The sequence below is a fragment of the Schistocerca cancellata genome, chromosome 1 (assembly GCF_023864275.1).
Source record: "Schistocerca cancellata isolate TAMUIC-IGC-003103 chromosome 1, iqSchCanc2.1, whole genome shotgun sequence".
NCBI classification, from domain to species: domain Eukaryota; kingdom Metazoa; phylum Arthropoda; class Insecta; order Orthoptera; family Acrididae; genus Schistocerca; species Schistocerca cancellata.
In genome coordinates this window covers 105,715,889-105,739,191 of record NC_064626.1, presented here as the reverse complement: position 1 = coordinate 105,739,191, position 23,303 = coordinate 105,715,889, and the positions used below count along the sequence as shown (strand labels likewise).

The 23,303-nt window shown below is 44.0% G+C and overlaps 1 protein-coding gene across 2 annotated transcripts in view; it reads right to left on the bottom strand.

The window, feature by feature from the left end:
- LOC126166463 (uncharacterized) overlaps positions 1–23,303 on the bottom strand; it is a 543,996-nt gene that overhangs the window by 17,379 nt on the left and 503,314 nt on the right. For both annotated transcript variants that reach the window (XM_049920406.1, XM_049920405.1), the window contains exon 4: positions 13,500–13,756. In XM_049920406.1, coding sequence (XP_049776363.1) covers positions 13,500–13,756 — 257 coding nt within the window. The remainder of the gene's footprint in view (positions 1–13,499; positions 13,757–23,303) is intronic.

Sequence of the window (23,303 nt, the reverse complement as noted above, 5' to 3'; positions counted from 1 at the left end):
CATTTATATGACTACAAGCTATGTGTAATCATTTTTTAAATTCCCTAGTTGACCCACTCAGGTATTCAACTCCACACCCCGCCCCATAGAATGCCACCTTGTGTATCTTGATGTCAACATTTAGGGATAAGGAAAATGAAACATCAGGTCGTTCTGCGAATATCTCTTAAAAGTGGTACTGTCTCGGGGTGTATTAGCGCTGTGGTCACGTAGTTCTGCTCTGTCGATAGGAAAAGGAGGCACCGAAATGTCGATAAGCAGTTGCTGGCCACGTCTTCCTTGTTCGACTTCACTCTTCTGGTCTCGTGTGTCGGTACGCGCCGCGGTGTGTGGAGACGGCCGGTATACGTCGGCAGCAGTCGTCGGGTAACAGGGTAATTACTACAACGCGAAAGGCAAAAATCGATTACAAAACTATACAAGTAATTTATCTGCAAAACTCTTTATTTGTGTATAATAGAAATTTGATGGTTAACGAATCTCAAAATTCCAGAAGGTCAAGTCATAAAAAAACATTAGCGTCTAACACAGAATTAAGGCTACCGGATCTGCAAGAGTCACAAGTGAGGTACTGTTTTAAGACAAGCAGTACTTACTCGTACTTCCCAAAGTAAAAGTGCTGCGTTGTCACACATCGTTCCCTTATTCGTCACATAAGTGCAACACTGCGGAATAGAACCTTTTCCGCTGAAGTGATAACTGTGGCATCTCTTAAAGGACTACCGCTGCTGCCAAGATTTGCCGAATGTGATGTAGCACGTCCACATGAACCGCTTACTGCAGGAAGGCAACATGTCCACATCTCCTACACTACTGGCCATTAAAATTGCTACACCACGAAGATGACGTGCTACAGAAGCGAAATTTAACCGCCAGGAAGAAGATGCTGTGATATGCAAATGATTAGCTTTTCAGAGCATTCACACAAGGTTGGCGCCGGTGGCGACACCTACAACGTGCTGACATGAGGAAAGTTTCCAACTAATTTCTCATACACAAACAGCAGTTGACTGGCGTTGCCTGGTGAAACGTTGTTGTGATGCCTCGTGTAAGGAGGAGAAATGCGTACCATCACATTTACGACTTTGATAAAGATCGGATTGTAGCCTATCGCGATTGTGGTTTATCGTATCGCGACATTGCTGCTCGCGTTGGTCGAGATCCAATAACTGTTAGCAGAATATGGAATCGGTGGGTTCAGGAGGGTAATACGGAACGCCGTGCTGGATCCCAAAGGCCTCGTATCACTAGCAGTCGAGATGACAGGCATCTTATCCGCATGGCTGTAACGGATCTTGCAGCCACGTCTCGATCCCTGAGTCAACAGATGGGAACGTTTACAAGACAACAACCATCTGCACGAACAGTTCGACGACGTTTGCAGCAGCATGGACTATCAGCTCGGAGACCATGGCTGCGGTTACCCTTGACGCTGCATCACAGACGGGAGCGCCTGCGATGGTGTACTCAACAAACGAACCTGGGTGCACGAATGGCAAAACGTCATTTTTTCGGATGAATCCAGGTTCTGTTTACAGCATCATGATGGTCGCATCCGCGTTTGCCGTCATCGCGATGAACGCACATTGGAATCGTGTATTCGTCATCGCCATACTGGCGTATCACCCGGCGTGATGGAATGGGGTGTCATTGGTTACACGTCTCGGTCACCTCTTGTTCGCATTGACGGCACTTTCAACAGTGGACGTTACATTTCAGATGTGTTACGACCCGTGGCTCTACCCTTCATTCGATCCCTGCGAAACCCTACATTTCAGCAGGATAATGCACGATCGCATGTTGCAGGTCCTGTACGGGCCTTTCTGGATACAGAAAATGTCCGACTGCTGCCCTGGCCAGCACATGCTCCAGAAGTCTAACCAATTGGAAACGTCTGGTCAATGGTAGCCGAGCAACTGGCTCGTCACAATACGCCAGTCACTATTCTTGATGAACTGTGGTATCGTGTTGAAGCTGCATGGGCAGCTGCACCTGTACACGCCATCCAAGCTCTGTTTGACTCAATGCCCAGGCGTATCAAGGACGTTATTACGGCCAGAGGTCGTTGTTCTGGGTACTGACTTCTCAGGATCTATGCACCCAAATTGCGTAAAAATGTAATCACATGTCAGTTCTAGTATAATATATTTGTCTAATGAATACCCGTTTATCATCTGCATTTCTTCTTGGTGTAGCAGTTTTAATGGCCAGTAGTGAACTTTTTCGGTAGAGATCAGGCATGTACACTCCTGGAAATGGGAAAAAGAACACATTGACACCGGTGTGTCAGACCCACCATACTTGCTCCGGACACTGCGAGAGGGCTGTACAAGCAATGATCACACGCACGGCACAGCGGACACACCAGGAACCGCGGTGTTGGCCGTCGAATGGCGCTAGCTGCGCAGCATTTGTGCACCGCCGCCGTCAGTGTCAGCCAGTTTGCCGTGGCATACGGAGCTCCATCGCAGTCTTTAACACTGGTAGCATGCCGCGACAGCGTGGACGTGAACCGTATGTGCAGTTGACGGACTTTGAGCGAGGGCGTATAGTGGGCATGCGGGAGGCCGGGTGGACGTACCGCCGAATTGCTCAACACGTGGGGCGTGAGGTCTCCACAGTACATCGATGTTGTCGCCAGTGGTCGGCGGAAGGTGCACGTGCCCGTCGACCTGGGACCGGACCGCAGCGACGCACGGATGCACGCCAAGACCGTAGGATCCTACGCAGTGCCGTAGGGGACCGCACCGCCACTTCCCAGCAAATTAGGGACACCGTTGCTCCTGGGGTATCGGCGAGGACCAATCGCAACCGTCTCCATGAAGCTGGCCTACGGTCCCGCACACCGTTAGGCCGTCTTCCGCTCACGCCCCAACATCGTGCAGCCCGCCTCCAGTGGTGTCGCGACAGGCGTGAATGGAGGGACGAATGGAGACGTGTCGTCTTCAGCGATGAGAGTCGCTTCTGCCTTGGTGCCAATTATGGTCGTATGCGTGTTTGGCGCCGTGCAGGTGAGCGCCACAATCAGGACTGCAAACGACCGAGGCACACAGGGCCAACACCCGGCATCATGGTGTGGGGAGCGATCTCCTACACTGGCCGTACACCACTGGTGATCGTCGAGGGGACACTGAATAGTGCACGGTACATCCAAACCGTCATCGAACCCATCGTTCTACCATTCCTAGACTGGCAAGGGAACTTGCTGTTCCAACAGGACAATGCACGTCCGCATGTATCCCGTGCCACCCAACGTGCTCTAGAAGGTGTAAGTCAACTACCCTGGCCAGCAAGATCTCCGGATCTGTCCCCCATTGAGCATGTTTGGGACTGGATGAAGCGTCGTCTCACGCGGTCTGCACGTCCAGCACGAACGCTGGTCCAACTGAGGCGCCAGGTGGAAATGGCATGGCAAGCCGTTCCACAGGACTACATCCAGCATCTCTACGATCGTCTCCATGGGAGAATAGCAGCCTGCATTGCTGCGAAAGGTGGATATACACTGTACTAGTGCCGACATTGTGCATGCTCTGTTGCCTGTGTCTATGTGCCTGTGGTTCTGTCAGTGTGATCATGTGATGTATCTGACCCCAGGAATGTGTCAATAAAGTTTCCCCTTCCTGGGACAATGAATTCACGGTGTTCTTATTTCAATTTTCAGGAGTGTATTTCTTTATGAGAAAAAGTACCACCAAAGCTGTGTCTTGAGAATATATTTATTGCCTCACACGACTAGTTTCGGCAGTACATTACCGTCACCCTCAGGCTCCACCACTGCCAAAAGAGTATTAGAATTCTTTGTGTACATTTACTATGGAGTCCTCGACACCCGATCCAGTAGAGACTCCTGAGGAAAGCTACCCACGTGTACTAGGAACAAGGACTCCACACTAATATTCCTTTGGCAGTAGTGTGGTCTGAAGATGGCGGTAATGTTCTGCCGAAACTAGTCGTGTGAGATAATAAAAACATTCTCAAGACACAGCTGTGATGGTAACTCTTCTCGTATACAGGGTGGTGCATTGATGGTGACCGAGAAAAATATCTCACGATATAAGCATCAAACGAAAAAACTACAAAGAACGAAACTCGTTTAGCTTGAAGGGGGAAACCAGATGGCACTATGTTTGGCCCGCTAGATGGCGCTGCCATAGGTCAAACGGATATCAACTGCGTTTTTTAAAATAGGAACCCCCATTTTTTATTACATATTTGCGTAGTACGTAAAGAAATATGAATGTTTTAGTCGGACCACTTTTTTCGCTTTGTGATAGATAGCGCTGTAATAGTCACAAACGTATAAGTACGTGCTATCACGTAACATTCGGCCAGTGCGGACGGTATTTGCTTCGTGATACATTACCCGTGTTAAAATGGACCGTTTACCAATTGCGGAAAAGGTCGATATCGTGTTGATGTATGGCTGTTGTGATCAAAATAGCCAACGGGCGTGTGCTATGTATGCTGCTCGGTATCCTGGACGACATCATCCAAGTGTCCGGACCGTTCGCCGGATAGTTACGTTATTTAAGGAAACATGAAGTGTTCAACCACATGTGAAACGTCAACCGAGACCTGCAACAAATGATGATGCCCAAGTAGGTGTTTTAGCTGCTGTCGCGGCTAATCCTCTTATCAGTAGCAGACAAATTGCGCGAGAATCGGGAAACTCAAAAACGTCGGTGTTGAGAATGCTATATCAACATCGATTGCACCCGTACCATATTTCTATGCACAAGGAATTGCATGGCGACGACTTTGAACGTCGTGTACAGTTGTGCCACTGGGCACAAAAGAATTACTAGACGATGACAGATTTTTTGCACGCGTTCTATTTAGCGACGAAGCGTCATTCACCAATAGCGGTAACGTAAACAGGTATAATATGGACTATTGGGCAACGTAAAATCCACGATGGCTGCGACAAATGGAACTTCAGCGACCTTGGCGGGTTAATGTAAGGTGCGGCACTATGAGAGGAAGGATAATTGGCCCCAATTTTGTCGATGGCAATCTAAATGGTGCGATGTATGCTGATTTCCTACGTAATGTTCTACCGATGTTACTAAAAGATGTTTCACTGCTTGACAGAATGGCGATGTATTTCCAACATGATGGATGCCCGGCACCTAGCTTGTGTGCGGTTGAAGCGTTATTGAATAGCATATTTCATGACAGGTGGTTCAAATGGTTCTGAGCACTAGGGGACTTAACTTCTGACGTCATCAGTCCCCTAGAACTTAGAACTACTTAAACCTAACTAATCTAAGGACATCACACACATCCATGCCCGAGGCAGGATTTTAACCTGCGACCGTAGCGGTCGCGCAGTTCCAGACTGTAGCGCCACTCTGGCCGGCCATGAAAGGTGGATTGGTCGTCGAAGCACCATACCAATGCCTGCACGTTCACCTGATCTGACGTCATCGGATTTTTTCTGTGGGGAAAGTTGAAGGATATTTGCCATCATGATCCACCGACAACGCCTGACAACATGCGTCAGCGCATTGTCAATTCATGTGCGAACATTACGGAAGGCGAACTACTCGCTGTTGAGAGGAATGTCGTTACGCGTATTGCCAAATGCACTGAGGTTGACGGACTTCATTTTCAGCATTTATTGCAATAATGTGGTATTTACAGGCAATCACGCTGTAACAGCATGCGTTCTCAGAAATGATAAGTTCACACAGGTACATGTATCACATTGGAGCAACCGATATAAAATGTTCAAAAGTATCTACGTTCTGTATTTTAATTTAAAAAACCTATCTGTTACCAACTGTTCGTCTAAAATTGTGAGCCACATTTTTGGGACTATTGCAGCGCCATCTATCACAAAGCGAAAAAAGTGGTCCAACTAAAACATTCATATTTCTTTACGTACTACACGAATATGTAATAAAAATGGGGGTTCCTATTTAAAAAAACCCAGCTGATATCCGTTTGACCTATGGCAGCGCCATCAAGTGGGCCAACCATAATAGCGCCATCTGGTTTCCCCCTTCAAGCTAGAGAAGTTTCGTTCTTTGTAGTTTTTTCGTTTGACGCTTATTTCGTGGGATATTTAGCCCGGTCACGATCAATGGACCACCTTGTGTATCATTAGCTGAATTCCTTCGTGCATGCAATGGGATGAACAACCATAAATTGAACATGTATTTCTGGTTTCTTAATGTAGGTATACTTGTTTATTAGACAGAAGTAAAAGTCAAGTATGACCTAAGGGGAAATTGGGGGACGACTTTGCTGGTGTTGGACAGTTTCCTTTCTGTGGTACACAATTTTCAAATTAATTTTAGGGTTAAATTACTTGTTTTAAAATAGAATCGCACATATAAAAGCATATTTTGTTACAAATTACTGAATAATATTAAACGTTTCACATGGCTGTATTACTCAATTATCTTCATTTACATCAAGAGATTGTGTTGTTGGGCATGTTGTCATTGGGTTCCAAAACTGCGTCTTATCTTGAGAAATGTACACCAAAGATTTCTTGTTGTCATCCGTTTTGTTGTGATTTATAAGAAGTAAAAATATGTACTTTCTTTGAAGGGAAATCCAAAGGTTGCACTGCACAGCTTTCCTCAGCCAAAAAGTTTCCATCGTCAAGCCAGCAATATTCATGTTGCATGTGACACTATGCGGATTTTCACCTGGGAAAGTCATCGCCCGGTATTTGAAATAGTGAAAATCCTTTTCAGGTTTCTAGGAATAGCTTTACCATACGAATCATCGCTCAGGCAGGAAAGTTTGTAGAATGTACGCCACCAGGAACTGTAGTCGATAAAAGAATCGACCTTCATTTGAACGATGGAAAACTTGTTATCGTTTTTGAGGAATATTTTATGAGTTCAACAATGTCATCCACTGTATAGTGTCTTTCTTCCTTCCACCAACGTCCGCCGCTCGTGGTCTCGCGGTAGCGTTCTCGCTTCCCGAGCACGGGGTCCCGGGTTCGATTCCCAGCGGGGTCAGGGATTTTCACCTGCCTCGAGATGACTGGGTGTTTGTGTTGTCCTCATCATTTCATCATCATCCAGGAAAGTGGCGAAATTGGACTGAGCAAAGGTTGGGAAATTGTACGGGCGCTGATAACCACGCAGTTGCGCGCCCCACAAACCAAACATCATCATCTCCTCTTCCTTCCACCAACGTGTTATAACTAGTTTCCTATGTGCATTATAAGGAAAACCGATGGCTTTGCAAGACTCGTGTCATGGTGGAAACAGGTTTCGTTTTTGCGGTAAACATTGCATTGATCCACTCAGAACGATAACCGTCAAAAAACCGAAATTTATAAATTTCCACTTCATCGGAACTCATCATTTACGCTTCAATGACGAGTAAGGGCCGAATTTACTTTAGCACAACAAGTTCTATTTTGGGAAACTTGAGACTAATTACCACATGCGTGTACACATATTCCTTCAGGTAAGTGTTCTGCTTTTTACCAAATAATACCTTATGAATTAATTTTGTAAATCGCCTGGTCGTAATTGTCTGTTAGATGGTACTGCTCCTCCAGTAACTCATACTTCTGTTGTTATTACTTTAGTTGACTTTTAAACATAGACTGTACGCAAATGAAACTTTTTACAGTTAAGTGTTCTACCTCAGTGTTAGTGCACACAAATCTCTACATTTTAAAATTAGATTTATTCAGTTTTATCTGTTCGTGATGAGTTACTTCCCTTGTAAACTAAAAGGTAGAATATTACCCCAGCGTTGTGTGTTTTCATTCATAATGTATAAAATATTCTACCAAGAACCGATGGAACAGTCAATTAATGCAAATTTTGGAAAACCTTCGGTTCTAGGAAGCGTAGGAAAGATATTAAGGGAGTTTTTGGAGCCCCATAGTTTCTCTCCATCATTGTGGAGATACACAACTGGTAATTAATAATGTAGCACTATGAAAACGGCATGCAACAACGTCTAGCGTGTAGTTTTTGCTTGGATGTGCAACTGATTAGCATTTCAGCGTAACCACTCAGAGTAGTTAGGAGAAACGTCGTCTACATATTATACAGGGTGGTCCATTGATCGTGACCGGGCCAAATATCTCACGAAATAAGCGTCATACGAAAAAACTGCAAAGAACGAAACTCGTCTACCTTGAAGGGGGAAACCAGATGGCGCTATGGTTGGTCATCTAGATGGCGCTGCCATAGGTCAAACGGATATCAACTGCGTTTTTTAAAATAGAAACACCCATTTTTATTACATATTCGTGTAGTACGTAAATAAATATGAATGTTTTAGTTGGACCACTTTTTTCGCTTTGTGATAGATGGCGCTGTAATAGTCACAAACATATGGCTCACAATTTTAGACGAACAGTTGGTAACAGGTATGTTTTTTAAATTAAAATACAGAACGTAGCTACGTTTGAACATTCTATTTCGGTTGTTCCAATGTGATACATGTACCTTTGTGAACTTATCATTTCTGAGAACGCATGCTGTTACAGCGTGATTACCTGTAAATACCACATTAATGCAATAAATGCTCAAAATGTGTCCTTCAACCTCAATGCATTTGGCAATACGCGTAACGACATTCCTCTCAACAGCGAGTAGTTCGCCTTCCGTAATGTTCGCACATATATTAACAATGCGCTGAAGCATGTTGTCAGGCGTTGTCGGTGGTTCACGATAGCAGATATCCGGGGACGTCAGATCCGGTGAACGTGCGGGCCATTGTATGGTGCTTCGACGACCAATCCACCTGTCAGGAAATATGCTGCTCAATACCGCTTCAACCACACGCGAGATATGTACCGGACATCCACCATGTTGGAAGTACATCGTCATTCTGTCATGCAGTGAAACATCTAGTAGGAACATCGGTAGAATATTACGTAGGAAATCAGCATACATTGCACCATTTAGATTGCCATCGATAAAATGGGGGCCATCGTGGATTTTCCGTTGCCCAATAGTGCATATTATACCGGTTTACGTTACCGCTGTTGATGAATGACGCTTCGTCGCTAAATAGAACGCGTGCAGAAAATCTGTCATCGTCTAGTAATTTCTTTTGTGCCCAGTGGCACAACTGTACACGACGTTCAAAGTCGTCGCCATGCAATTCCTTGTGCATAGAAATATGGTACGGGTGCAATCGATGTTGATATAGCATTCTCAACACCGACGTTTTTGAGTTTCCCGATTCTCGCGCAATTTGTCTGCTACTGATAAGAGGATTAGCCGCGACAGCAGCTAAAACACCTACTTGGGCATCATCATTTGTTGCAGGTCGTGGTTGACGTTTTTCATGTGGTTGAACACTTCCTGTTTCCTTAAATAACGTAACTATCCGGCGAACGGTCCGGGCACTTGGATGATGTCGTCCAGGATACCGATCAGTATATATAGTTCACTCCCGTTGGGCATTTTGATCACAATGGCCATACATCAACACGATACCGACCTTTTCCGCAATTGGTAAACGGTCCATTTTAACACGGGTTATGTAATTCGAAGCAAATACCGTCCGCACTGGCGGAATGTTACGTGATACCACGTACTTATACGAAAAGATTACGCAGCGGGTTTCTCATTCAGAAATAGCATCGGTAGTTTGTGAGAAGTCCGTGTTAGGCCTCGTGTGAAAAGAGAAGTTTCTATCAGCGATTGTCAGACTTCGACAGCAGTAGAATTGTTGCCTACTGAGATTCCAGTTTATCTTTGCGAGATATTGCTGCTTACATTTCTCAAGATACCACGATTCTCATGCGAATATGGAATTGATATTTTGAGGAAGGCTACACTCAACATCATGAGGATCTCAACAGACCCACACGACTAGCGCCCGAGAGGAGAGCACTACTGTTCACTCAGCTGCGCAGTATAGTACAACTATGTCACTTTCAGTCAGGTAGTGGATCGTTTGCAGGAAGACAAAAACCGACATCGAACTTGCGACGATATCCGTAGTGTCACATACTGTTGGCTCGACAATGTTGCGGACCGAGCTGGCGTACTCAACAACACTGGACACAGGAGTGGGACCATATTGTCTGATACAGATATTCTTGGTTATGGATACAGCACAATAATGGACGTATCCATATGTGGAGGCCCTGAGGACGTCGAACCTGGTCAGACTACATTCGCCATTGTCATATGGTTCCGACACCCGGCATGATGTGGCATGTCGTGCATAGCTGGTAACAGGTTAGCAGCCGTTCCATTTTTGATGTGTTAGTGCTGGTGGTGTGCCTCATATCACTCTAACGTAAAACCTCACCTTGCCCTGGCCATCCTGATGTAGTTCGCTACAGGGAGTGATTGACTATTTCTCTGTACAGCATGTTCTCCTGATCTCTGATCCACTGATAGCACGTCATAGGTTACTGACGGATGACTCGCCAGACTAATTAACTCTGGCACAGAGTTCAAGCAACATAGAATATCTTATCTACATCTACAATCCAAGCTCTTATGCACTCAATGCCCAGCCAGTTTAGAGCTAAGATTGCTGCCAGAGTTGTCAATGCTATGTACTAAATTTTGAACGTACCCCAAATAATCACGTACAAGTACACTGTCCAGTCACTTTAATGTGATCACCTTACAAATGGTGGAATAACAACATTTTGTAGTGTGAGATGTTCAGAATGAAAGTCAATGAGGCTCTGGAAGTCAAAGACTTGGGTGTGGGGCTGTGCTGAGTCCAGTTCATGGCCAGCTGCGCCAAGTGTCCCAGTTGAGGATTCATGTTGCGTTCAGCCTGATCGAAGTGGTCCTACAGATTTTCGATTGGGTTTAAATCCGAGGTATCTGGTGAAAATCAAGCAAGGAAGAATCTGATGGGTCGGACATGTACAGAGAATGCAAGAAACTCAAAGTGTTAAGGAAGAGTTTATAGGAAAACCTGAAGGGAGAAGGAGAAGACCATCAGTGAGGAAAATGTGGCCTGAAGATATGGAGAAGGATTTCAAAGCAATATGAGCCAGGAACTGGACAAGGAACGTGATGGACGGAGAATAATGGAGGCAGGCGACAAAGGAGGCGAAGGTTCTACATGGACTGTAGTGCTGAAAGCAAGTAAATCTAATGGACAGCGGAGTACAGTAAACTCATCCTGATGGTCTTCAGACTACACTTGTTCACTGTGAGCTGTGTAACACATTGCACTGTTCTGCTGGTAGGTGTCATCGTGTCGAGGAAAAATAAACTGCATATAGGCATGGACACGGTCGCCAAGAACAGATGCAAAATTGTGTTAATCCACTGTGCCTTATAGAACGACGAAATGCCACGGAATGCCACAAAAACATTTTCCCGACCGTAACGCTTCCTCCTCAAGCCTTGACCCTTGTGACGATTTTGGGGGGAATTTGGTTCCACACAGATGAACATAAAACGTGATTCATCTGGAAGTACCACCTGTCTCCACTCAGTGGACCTCCAGTTAACGTAATGGCGCACAAATTCCAGCCTTAATTGCTGACGAACAGCAGCCAGCATGGGTGCATATACCATGTGCCTGCTGCAAAGACCCATACTCAGCAGTCGCTGAGGAAACACTGTTAGCTCGCTGATTCATCTGGGCTGTCAGCAGCTCAACACTTGCGCGTCTTCTCGCCCGTACACCACAGCCGTCATTCACTTCTGTCATCTATGACCCATTTTGGAGTACTGTTGCCACGATGGCGGTTTTGGACAGCGCCATTTTGCCGTGCACAGTATGCATTAACCACGGTTCCATGAGAACTGTTTACAAACTTAGACATGTCGGAAATGTTTTTATCTTTAGCGCGAATGCGAATGATCGTGCCCATTTGGACGTCGAGCTCCTTTTCCGCATTAGGATAACGACTGCACTGTTTTCCGCATCCCCCGAAATCGCTTAGCATACCCTTCACTGCCAGTAGTGCCGCCTGCCATCTGAGATTGGTTATTGCACGTTGATGTCGAACATAGGAAGTGGTCACATTATTAGGATTGGACCATGTAATATGATGAATTCTTTCTGCTATACGCAAAATAAGTTAAATTTTTATTGTGCTATCTTTCCTGGTGCTACAGTTTTAATAGCCAGGAGTGTGAATAAAGATTCTACAATAGTGCTGTACCACGTCATATGTACAAGGGTCACTCCAAAAGAAATGCACACTATTTTTTTTAATCCATCTTTTATTCTACATGTTTGAAAGTTTTACAGTGTGTAGATACATCCTTTAGGAACAATATTTTCATTTCTCCACATAATTTCCATCCCTCTCAACTGCCTTACGCCATCTTGGAACGAGCGCCTATATACCCGGACGGTAAAATTCTGGACCAACCTGTTGGAGTCTCTGTTTGGCAGCGTGCACAAGGGAGTCGTCATCTTCAAACCTTGTTCCACGAAGACAGTCTTTCAGTTTTCCAAAGAGATGATAGTCACATGGAGCCAGGTCAGGACTGTAAGGCGGGTGTTTCAGTGTTGTCCATCCGAGTTTTGTGATCGCTTCCATGGTTTTTTGACTGACATGTGGCCGCGCATTGTCGTGCAACAGCAAAACACCCCACTTTTACCGATGTGGTCGAACACAACTCAGTCGAGCTTGAAGTTTTTTCAGTGTCGTCACATATGCATCAGAATTTATGATGGTTCCACTTGGCATGATGTCCACAAGCAAGAATCATTCGGAATAGAAAAACACCGTAGCCATAACTTTTCCAGCAGAAGGTGTGGTTTTGAATTTTTTTGTCTTGGGTGAATTTGCGTGATGCCACTCCATTGATTGCCTCTTCGTCTCTGGAGAAAAATGATGGAGCCATGTTTCATCACCTGTCACAATTCTTCCAAGAAATTCATCTCCACCATTCTCATACTGTTCCAAAAGTTCCCTGCATACCGTTTTTCTTGTTTCTTTGTGAGCCACTGTCAACATCCTGGGAGCCCACCTGGCACAAACCTTTTCTAACGCCAACACTTTCAGTGTTCTGCAAACACTTCCTTCCCCTATCCCAATTAGCATGACAATTCGTTCACTGTGATGCGTCTGTCAGCAGTCACCAGTTCGTTAACTCTCTGCACATTGTCTGGAGTGTGTGCAGTACGAGGCCTGCCGCTGTGAGTACAATCCTCAATATTGCCGTGCCCGCTTTCATCACGTAAGCTGCTTGCCCACCGACTAACTGTACTACCATCGACAGCAGCATCTCCATACACCTTTTTCAACCTCTTGTGGATGTTTCCCAATGTCTCGGTTTCACAGCACACGAATTCTATGACAGCACGTTGCTTCTGACTAACGTCAAGTGTAGCAGCCATCTTGAAGACATGCTGTGACGGCGCCACTCACGGGCAGAAGTTGAACTAAGTTTGAAAACAAGCGGGAAGGATGTATCTACACGCTGTAAGACTTTCACACATGCAGAAAGAAAACTGTATTTTTACAAAAGTAGTGTGCATTTCATTTGGAGTGACCCTCGTAGCGTCACAGAAATTGAGGAGATTCGCAGAGAGCAGGGAACGGAGAGGAGGTGTAAACTCACTCTTCGATGGGTTCGTTGGGGGCGGCGTCTGCGGCGGCGGGCGGCTCGTACACGTAGAGGTCGCCGTGGACCTTCTCGACGGTGCCGATGTCGCTGTAGAAGGCCTCGAGACGGTCGACGATGTCGCTGTGCGTGAAGTTGAGATAGAGCGGCTGCGACCAGTCCAGCAGCGTGTCCTCCTCCTCCAGCAGCGACAGCTCCTCCAGGCGGTCCGCCGGGCAGAACACCGAGAAGCTCTCGTATAGCCGCCCGTTCGGCTGCAACAGCGCACCAACCCCTAAGTACTGGTACAAAAGCTGGCTCTGACATCGATCTGTCGTAGAATTTTAGAACATGTATTTTGCTCGCGTATCATGTCATTTCTGGAAACCCAGAATCTACTCTGAAGGGATCAACATGGATTCCGGAAACAGCGATAGTGTGAGACCCAACTCGCTTTATTTGTTCATTTGACCCAGAAAATATTAGATACAGGCTCCCAGGTAGATGCCATTTTCCTCGACTTCCGGAAGGCGTTCGATACAGTTCCGCACTGTCGCTTGATATGCAAAGAAAGAGTCTACGGAATATCAGACCAGCTGTGTGGCTGGATTGAAGAATTTTTAGCAAACAGAACACAGATTGTTGTTCTCAATGGAGACACGTCTACAGACGACCTCTGGCGTACCACAGGGGAGTGTTATGGGACCATTGCTTTTCACAATATATATAAATGATCTAGTAGATAGCGTCGGAAGTTCCCTGCGGCTTTTCGCGTATGATGCTGCAGTATACACAGAAGTTGCAGCATTAGAAAATTGCAGCGAAATGTAGGAAGATCTGCAGCGGATAGGCACTTGGTGCAGGGAGTGGCAACTGACCCTTAACGCAGACTAATGTAATGTATTGCGAATACACAGAAAGAAGGATCCTTTATTGTATGATTATATGATAGCGGAACTAACACTGGTAGCAGTTACTTCTGTAAAATATCTGGAAGTATGCGTGCGGAACGATTTGCAGTGGAATGATCAAATAAAATTAATTGTTGGTAAGGCGGGTGCCAGGTTGAGATTCATTGGGAGAGTCCTTAGAAAATGTAGTTCATCAACAAAGGTGGTGGCTCACAAAACACTCGTTCGACCTATACTTGAGCATTGCTCATCAGTGTGGGATCCGTACCAGGTCGGGTTGACAGAGGAGATAGAGAAGATCCAAAGAAGGGCGGCGCTTTTCGTCACAGGGTTATTTGGTAAGCGTGATAGCGTTACGGAGATGTTTAGCAAACTCAAGTGGCAGACTCTGCAAGAGAGGCGCTCTGCATCGCGGTGTAGCTTGCTGTCCAGGTTTCGAGAGGGTGCGTTTCTGGATGAGGTATCGAATATATTGCTTCCCCCTACTTATACCTCCCGAGGAGATCATGAATGTAAAATTAGGGAGATTCGAGCGCGCACGGAGGCTTTCCGGCAGTCGTTCTTCCCGCAAACTATTCGCGACTGGAACAGGAAAGGGAGGTAATGACAGTGGCACGTAAAGTGCACTCCGCCACACACCGTTGGGTGGCTTGTGGAGTATAAATGTAGATGTAGATATACAACGCACTCGTACGTCCCACCCTAGAATAATGGCCAGTTGTGTGGGACGCAAACTAGGTAGCGCTGCACTGTGAGAAGACATGTTGACTCCCGTTTCTCCGTGACTGTGGCGAGAATGTAGCTGTACAATGAGGTGACAAAAGCCGTGTGATAGCGATACATACATATGGTATACACATGGCGGTAGTATTGCGTGCATTGGCGTAGTTGTCGTTTGTACTGAGGTGATTCGTCTGGAAAGATTTACGACGTGATTATGACCACACGACGGCAATTAATAGACTTTGAACGCGGAACGGTAGTCGGAGCTAGAAGAGTAGGACTTTCTACTTGGGAAAGCGTTAGAGAATTCAATATTCTGCGATCTACAGTGCCAAGAGTATGCCGAGAATACCACATTTCAGGTGTTATCTCTCACCATGGACATCGCAGTGGCCGACGGCCTTCACTTAACGACCGACAAGGGAGGCCACAACGTTTGTTACGCGGATTTACTGCAAACTTCGTACACTCGTAGTACTCCATGAGGACAACAAAATGTGCAAGCAGTAGCGAGTACTTTTCAAGCGTTATTGAGAAAATAACAAGATAATTTCGGTCATCAAATGTATACCTGTGCGTGGCCGTTTTTACTACGAAGGGGCAGCAACCGAGTATACCGGCACGGTAGCTCAGCGTGTTCGGTCAGAGAGCTGGTTGGCCTCTGTAATAAAATAATAATAATAATAAAAAAAACTGAATGGAAGGATCAACAAACGAACTTCAACGGAAGTCATGTGACGTCCACAACGACCAAACCCAACGATCAACAACGAGAGAGAGAGAGAGAGTGAGAGTGGTTAGCGTTCAAGCCTCGTAATTGCTGGATCGCTGGATCGAGTCCCGTTCATCGGTTTTTTTTATTTCTTACTCAGTCATTTTCATAACTATTTACATTACAATTGATATAATGGGAAAAATACGAGTAATCGGATGAACTTTTATTAAATTTACAATTTTATTTGGCAGTCTACAAATTTTTAATATCACAAATAATATAATATTCATAACTATCTACTAGTAAACGACCAAAAACATAAAGTGATACTGAAAATGTGTGCCTGACCGTGTCTTCAAAATTGTTTGTATTTAATCGAAAGAGAACGAGAAATTTCAACTCGAGAAGACGCTATTAAAATACACTCGATACTGCATGACCAATTATCAGCGGCGATATTTAAGGAAATACTGCGTTATGCAGGGTTTGCTTCCAAATTATCGGCTGAAAGAGCGGTTTTTGAAAATGTTAACGAGGTTTGTTTATCCACGGAAAAATTCAAAAGACCTTGCAGCTGGTGCCGTTTATGTTTTCCATGTTTTTACGAAAAATTCCATCCTGTGACTTGTACTCGTAATGTCGAAAGCGACGATTAATTGTACATCTTTCGAAAGCCGTCTGTGCCGGTCGAAACTTGCAGGTAACAAGTAGTTTCGGGCTCCATCCAGGTACAAGGGATTTCTCAAATCACGGACAAGCATACGTTTTCAGTATCACTTTATGCATTCGGTCGTTTACTAGTCAATAATTTTGAATATTATATTATTTGTGATAATAAAAATTTGTAGACTGCCAAATAACATTGTAAATTTAATAAAAGTTCATTCGATTACACATATTTTTCCCATTATATCAATTGTAATATAAATAGTAAAGAAAATGACTGTGCTGAAAAAAAAACTGACAAACGGGACTCGATCCAGCGATTACGGGGCTTGAAAGCTAACCACTCGGCTGCCACCGCTTCGTGGTAAAAATGGCCACGCACAGGTATATATTTGACGACCGAAATTATCTTGCGATTTTCTCAATAACGCTTGAGAAGTATGCGCTACTGCTTGCACATTTTGTTGTCCTCATGGAGTACTACGAGTGTACGAAGTTTGCAGTAAATCCGAGTTCCAAACGTCGTGGCCTTCCCTTGCGAGTGCAGCAGCGTCTGCGTAGAGTTGTCAGTGCTATTAGACAATCATCGCTGGGTGAAATGACAGCAGAAATCAATGTGTGACATACGATGAACATATCCGTTAGGACAGAGCGGCGATTGGCGTTAGTGGGCCAGGGCAGCAGATGACCGAAGCGAGTGCCTTTGCTAACATCACGACGCCACCTTGCAGCGCCTCTCCTGGTTTCGTGATCATATTGGTTGATTCCTAGACGACTGAAAAACCGTGGCATGGTCGGTTGAGCCTTAGTTTCAGTTGTTAAGAGCTTTCATCCGCTGACCCTACAAAGCCATGGACCGAGGTTACCAACAAGGCCCCATAATGGCGTGGACTGTGTTTACACGGAATACACTGGATCCTCTGACCCAAGTGAACCTATGGTTGACTGGAAATGGTTATAGGGGGCGTGTCGTTTTAAGTAAGTACCCTTTTGAAATAAAAAAAAGACGTGCTAACATATCTCAATAATTTTATGTTTGCATGGAAGCCTGTACCTTAATCTACGCACTCACGCCATTACATTCTTCCTTGTTTACGTTGTCTACTGAGAATTTAAGATGCCTTCGATAATCGTGAGTCCCGCCTACGGTGAACTACGGGCTGTTATAAAGATTTGTTAGTACTGAAGGCCTAAAAGCGATCGATATTCATCGTGAGATCTGTGCAGTTTACGAAGAAAACATTATGACTGGAACGGTAAGAAAGTGTGTGAGAGCATTTAAAGACGAAAGCAGAAATGTGCATGATGAACAACGGAGTGGGCGTCCTACGGTCGTTAATGAAAGTTTGGTGCAGGATGTGGACAATAAGGCGAGAGAAAACAGACGCTTAACGATTTCCTCCTTTCGGGATGACTTTCCTAATGTTTCTCGTAGTGTTTTCTGTGGCATTGTGACCGAGCACTTGAATTACCGAAAATTGTGCGCACGTTGGGTACCGAAAATGTTGACGGATGTGCATAAAACCAAACGTTTAGACAGTGCACTGACTTTCCTTGGGCGGTACCACAACGTCTGTGATGATTTCTTAAGCCAAATTGTTACGGGCGATGAAACATGGGTGGCCTACGTCACACCAGAATCAAAGCAACAGTCCATGTTAGTTGAGCAAGGGCATCATTTTGCTGCAAGAAAATGCCCGTCCGCATGCGGCGATTCAGACCAAAGATCTCATCACATCTTTTCGATGGGAAACTCTAGATCATCCTCCGTGCTGCCCCGATCTTGCGCCCAGTGACTACCATCTGTTCCTGCACTTGAAGAAACACCTGGGCGGTCACCGACGAAGTCAAAACAGTGGTGATGCAGTGGTTAACAAGTCAGGCGGCAGACTTCTACAAGGAGGGCATTCAAAAACTGGTACAACGTTATGACAAGTGCCTCAATATTCACGGAAATTATGTAGAAAAGTAGATTATGGTATAGGCTTTCATGTAAAAATAAAATTATTGAGATATCTCAGCACGTGTTTTTTTAATTTCAAAACGGTATTTACTTAAAAAACACGCCTCGTATTCCGCTATTTGGAGACTATTTGCAGCCATTCATAGACTTCATGTTCCTAAACAACCATGCAATTTTTGCGGATGACAATGTGCCGTATCACCGAGCCACAATTGTTCGCGATTGGCCTGAAGAACATTCTGGACAACTGGAGCGAATGATTTGGCCTCCCAGATCGTCCGAGATTAATCCCGTCGAGCATTTTGTCGATAGTCGAGAGGTCAGTTGGTGCACAAAAGTCTGCAGCGGCAACACTTTCGCAATTATGGACGCCTATAGAGACAGCGTGGCTCAGTATTTCTGCAAGGATCTTCCAACTACTTGCGTCCATACCCGTCGAGCCGCTGCACAATGCCGGTTAAAAGGAGGTCCGACACAACATTACGAGATATGCCAGAGATGTCGCCTCAGTGTATGTTTTATGGTCGCAACGAGTCACATAACATCATTAATATAAATGTTTTTATTGCTTATATGGGCTGACCACTATTCATCATCTGATGTCTTACTTGCATTAATCTAATACAAAACACACCTAAGATTGGTATATCAGTTAAGTCCCACTTACATTTCGAAGCTTCTATATTTTTTATTTAGGCATTTGGACTTTCGGATACCTAATCTACAGTTCTAGAAAGTAAGTCTACTGCTCTTTTAGGAGCAAAAGGGAAAATTAAGAATTACATAATTTTTAATGTTGTAAATAATTAAGACCCATCAAGAGAGCCCAACGAAGACCACAGATCCTAAGTAACGTCCAGTGGGTGTGCTTAATAAGATCCACGCTGTAAAATTGTTATAGAAGTAGAAAATAAAACACATCATCATATTAAATGTTATAATATCGTTGTAACGAAGTAATCTAATTGTAAAGACCCATTTTACCATGAAAATAGTAGTGGTCATGAATTTAAAAAATCATGATAGTATTTACAAGCGTAAAATATTAAGGAAGGGAAAAAAACAATTCAAGCTCATACAATAATATTACGAGTAGTGGACCTTACTCGAAACTGGGTCTTGTTACACCTCCACCTTTGGATGAGCGTCTGAATTGGGCAAAATAAATTATTGCATCATATCAGAAATTTGTTCCTTTACTACATGCAATACAAAAAGTTAGAAAAATAATTCCACCTAAACTGTACACGATTAGCTCGAGCTGTGGGAATTAGCATAAGACGTGTGTGTAAAATTCGGTTGTTTGGCGACGTCAGTCTGTAAAATATCGTGATATATTTTGATTCGCGATGTTTGCGATCTTTTTCAGTGACCGTATAGTATTCCAGAACCCTACTGTGAGAGTGTTTCAAACATCTGGCATCTTGTAGTCCTACTTGCTGGTTAATTAAAAACATAAAAGAATTGGTCAGTCGTTCTGCGTCCTCATTCTGTTCTTGTTCTTGACCCATAAGGTTCAGCTTGAAGGTATCTGTATTATGTTACGCTAATAACACCGATAATCATTAGAGACAATGCTTCGCGTGTTGCTTATGAAATCCTTCCGATTTTCAGATCTTTAAATGAATTTGACTCTGAAGCCCAAAAATAGTTGCGTTAGTATTTATAATTTATAATGTATTTATGTTCCTATGTGGAAAGGCTATTAATTGAGATTGTTTGTTCCCACATTTAAAAACAAAAAATAGATTCCAAAGAGAATATTTTTCGTCACGCCAAGCCACCAGATGGGAGAAGCAGTCACAATATCCCTTACTTCCGCTTGCAAATACATGGCACATTTTAAGTCCTTCATACACACAGTTACGTTGGATACGCGCGGATGGGTGACGTGACTTTCTCAGGTTCTTTTTCCTTCGTCGATTTCTTGGTCACTGGCGTCCTCAACACTTCTCATCAGATATAAAATACCTACCACAGTTTCATCGCTGCAATTACCAAAATGGGATACCTCTAGTAACTTGGATGTACCGTCTTACGACACTAAGTATTTTCCCATTATCCTCCCAGTCCAGCTACACAGCTCTGTAGCCTTCATCTTACCCAAAACCAATCTGCATTGAAGAGGAGGTTTAAAGCTTTATCTGTTGTCACCAGCGTAGCTTCCCGCTCGACATATCCCAGCCGTTTTCATTGAGTCTAACGGGGAACTAGTATCTGAGTCACACTGTAAATTATTCACAGTTTTGTTTTCTTATTCCATTAATTCTGTTAATTTCACCCTTTATTTCTCGCGCTTCCTCTGACCAGTCAACTTCTGCACGTTCATTGCTTTGTACTAGAGCCACACATTTCTGTTAAATGTCAACACTCACATGGAATTAGCAAATTTCTTAACACATTGTTAATAACAGACATTTCTTAAATTCCATATAGTCATTACTATAAATAATTATCACAATAAAATACTACCACTACTACTAATAATAATATTAATAATAATAATAATAGTTTTTCCAGGTGAAATAAATACCTAAATAAATCAATAAAATGAAACCTATCCTAACTTAAAGTAATGCAGTAATCTTTTTACTGTTTCTGATGTCTGTTGTGGTCTAACACTAGCTGGGCAGATTCTACTGATGCTGCAAACTTAATATCCCGACACTGAAGTCATATTTTACAGCAATGTCTGCAAAAGTTAACTTACCACAGATCATGCGGAAGCAGCACCACGTCTTCTACAATATTCTGCGGAGCACTGTGAAGTTTGTGTAATATTATTTTGTATCATTGTAAACTCACAAGTGCAGATAACGCTCTACAGACACGCGGTATGCCGGCGCTGACTGATCGTGTTTCGTGCTTTCGTCTAACCCGCGCGTGAACAGCTAAATGCGAAACGTGTAACAGAAAGCGTCAGAGACGACTTACTTACGCCGGCGCCTCTCGTAGCAATACTGTTATTGACTTTGACATTATTCTTAGTTTTTACGTAATTGCTAAGTGCCATGAGATTTAGAAGGAGGGACTCTGGCTTTAACCGTACATGAAGGTTGACGTTTGCTAAATTGGAGTATTTATTGCTGATTGTTGTGCGCCAATTTAAGAGGAATTTCATGTTTAATGTTAAATGGAAATGAAAGTATGATGATAAATGTATGGAGAGTGCTGCAAGAAGATTACTCAATACATGTATGAAATTAGGTTGCGTCTTCAAACTTAATTTTGACCTACTAAGTACCGTTATCATCGAGTGACTGCTAAACTATATAATGGCGTTGAATAAAATTCGGTTGCGAGGAAAAATTTGCAGTTTCTATATGGTCGCAATACTCCTCTTGTCATCACTGAACAATTTAACTTGCAAATAGTATTCACTCCGCTCTACGAACTCCGAATTTACATTTGACAGTTCACCATTGCACCCAGGTGAGCCCGTGATAAAGGAAGTGAAAACTGTCTACGTGGTGCGAGCAATGTAGAGTTAAAGCTATATCGACGGATTATGCAGCTGAACAATTCTTTCGTTCAGAATTAAAGATCGATAACTACATCTTTATGTCGGATCTTAAATTTTTGTACATTCAATGTAATTATTCGTGATTCATAGCAATGACTGCTGTCACTTAAAAGTCAAGTTCATAATCAAAAGCTACATTAAAGGTCAAATCTGTTACCTGTCAATTATTGAACTATTGGTTCAAGAGCTGAAATATGCAACTACTTCGAAATTTGTAATTTTCTCAGTTTTAAGTGGTGTGGTCTGTGTGAGTGTGTACTGTGTAGTCCGATCTCATTAGATCATATACACCACTTGCTATTAAAACCACCGGGACTTATACATAACATGTACTTTGTTGCAGCTACATACAGTTCAGTTGTCAAATAACAAATTAACAAATAAACGGACACACACATCCACATGTATTTCGGTAGAGAGAGAGAGATAAAGCAAGTGCAAGGAAGACGGTACTTGCCACTGCAGTAGCCATCGGGGCTTCTTCCCGTTCCATTCACGTGTGGAACGTGAGAATAAAGATCATTTAATCGCCACTGCACACGTTGCAATTAACTTAGCCCTCGCCATTCCTAGGCGAGTGACACGCAGGGAGCAGGGTCTTTGTAAGTAGGTTCCCCAGATTTGTCTTTCAAAGCTGGTTCTTGAAACTTTATAGACAGACTATCACGGGGTGGTCTACGCCTATCTTCAAGGGTGTGTCGGTTCCGTTTCTTCAGTGTCTCCTTTGACAGTCTCCCTTGGGACACACAGCCCTGAGATCATCCGTGCTGCCAGTTTCTGCGTATGTTCAGTATGCCATGTTAGTTCTATTTCGAACGGGCTCTAAACACTTCAGTAATGTTCTAGAATGAGTCGCGTCAGTGTTTTATAGGCAGTCTCTTCTGTAGACCGATTGTAGATCCTATGCGTTGGAATGCACAATGGACATGAGTGAATGCAGGTGCTTACGTATGCTGCTTACGTATATGTCACCTGTCAGAGTCGTATCTAGACGTATCAGGGGTCCCATATCACTCCAACAACACACGCCACACACCATTACAGAGCCTCCACCAGTTTGAACAGTCCCCTGCTGACATGCAGCGTCTAGATATTCATGACGTTGTCTCCATTACCGTACACGTCCATCCGCTCGATACAATTTGAAACGAGACTCGTCCGACCAGGTTACATCTTTCCAGTTATTAACAGTCCAATGTCGGTGTTGACAGGCCCAGGCGAGGCGTAAAGCTTTGTGTCGTGCAGTCATCAAGGATACATGAGTGGGCCTTAAGCTCCGAAAGCCCATATCGATGATGTTTCGTTGAATGGTTTGCACGCT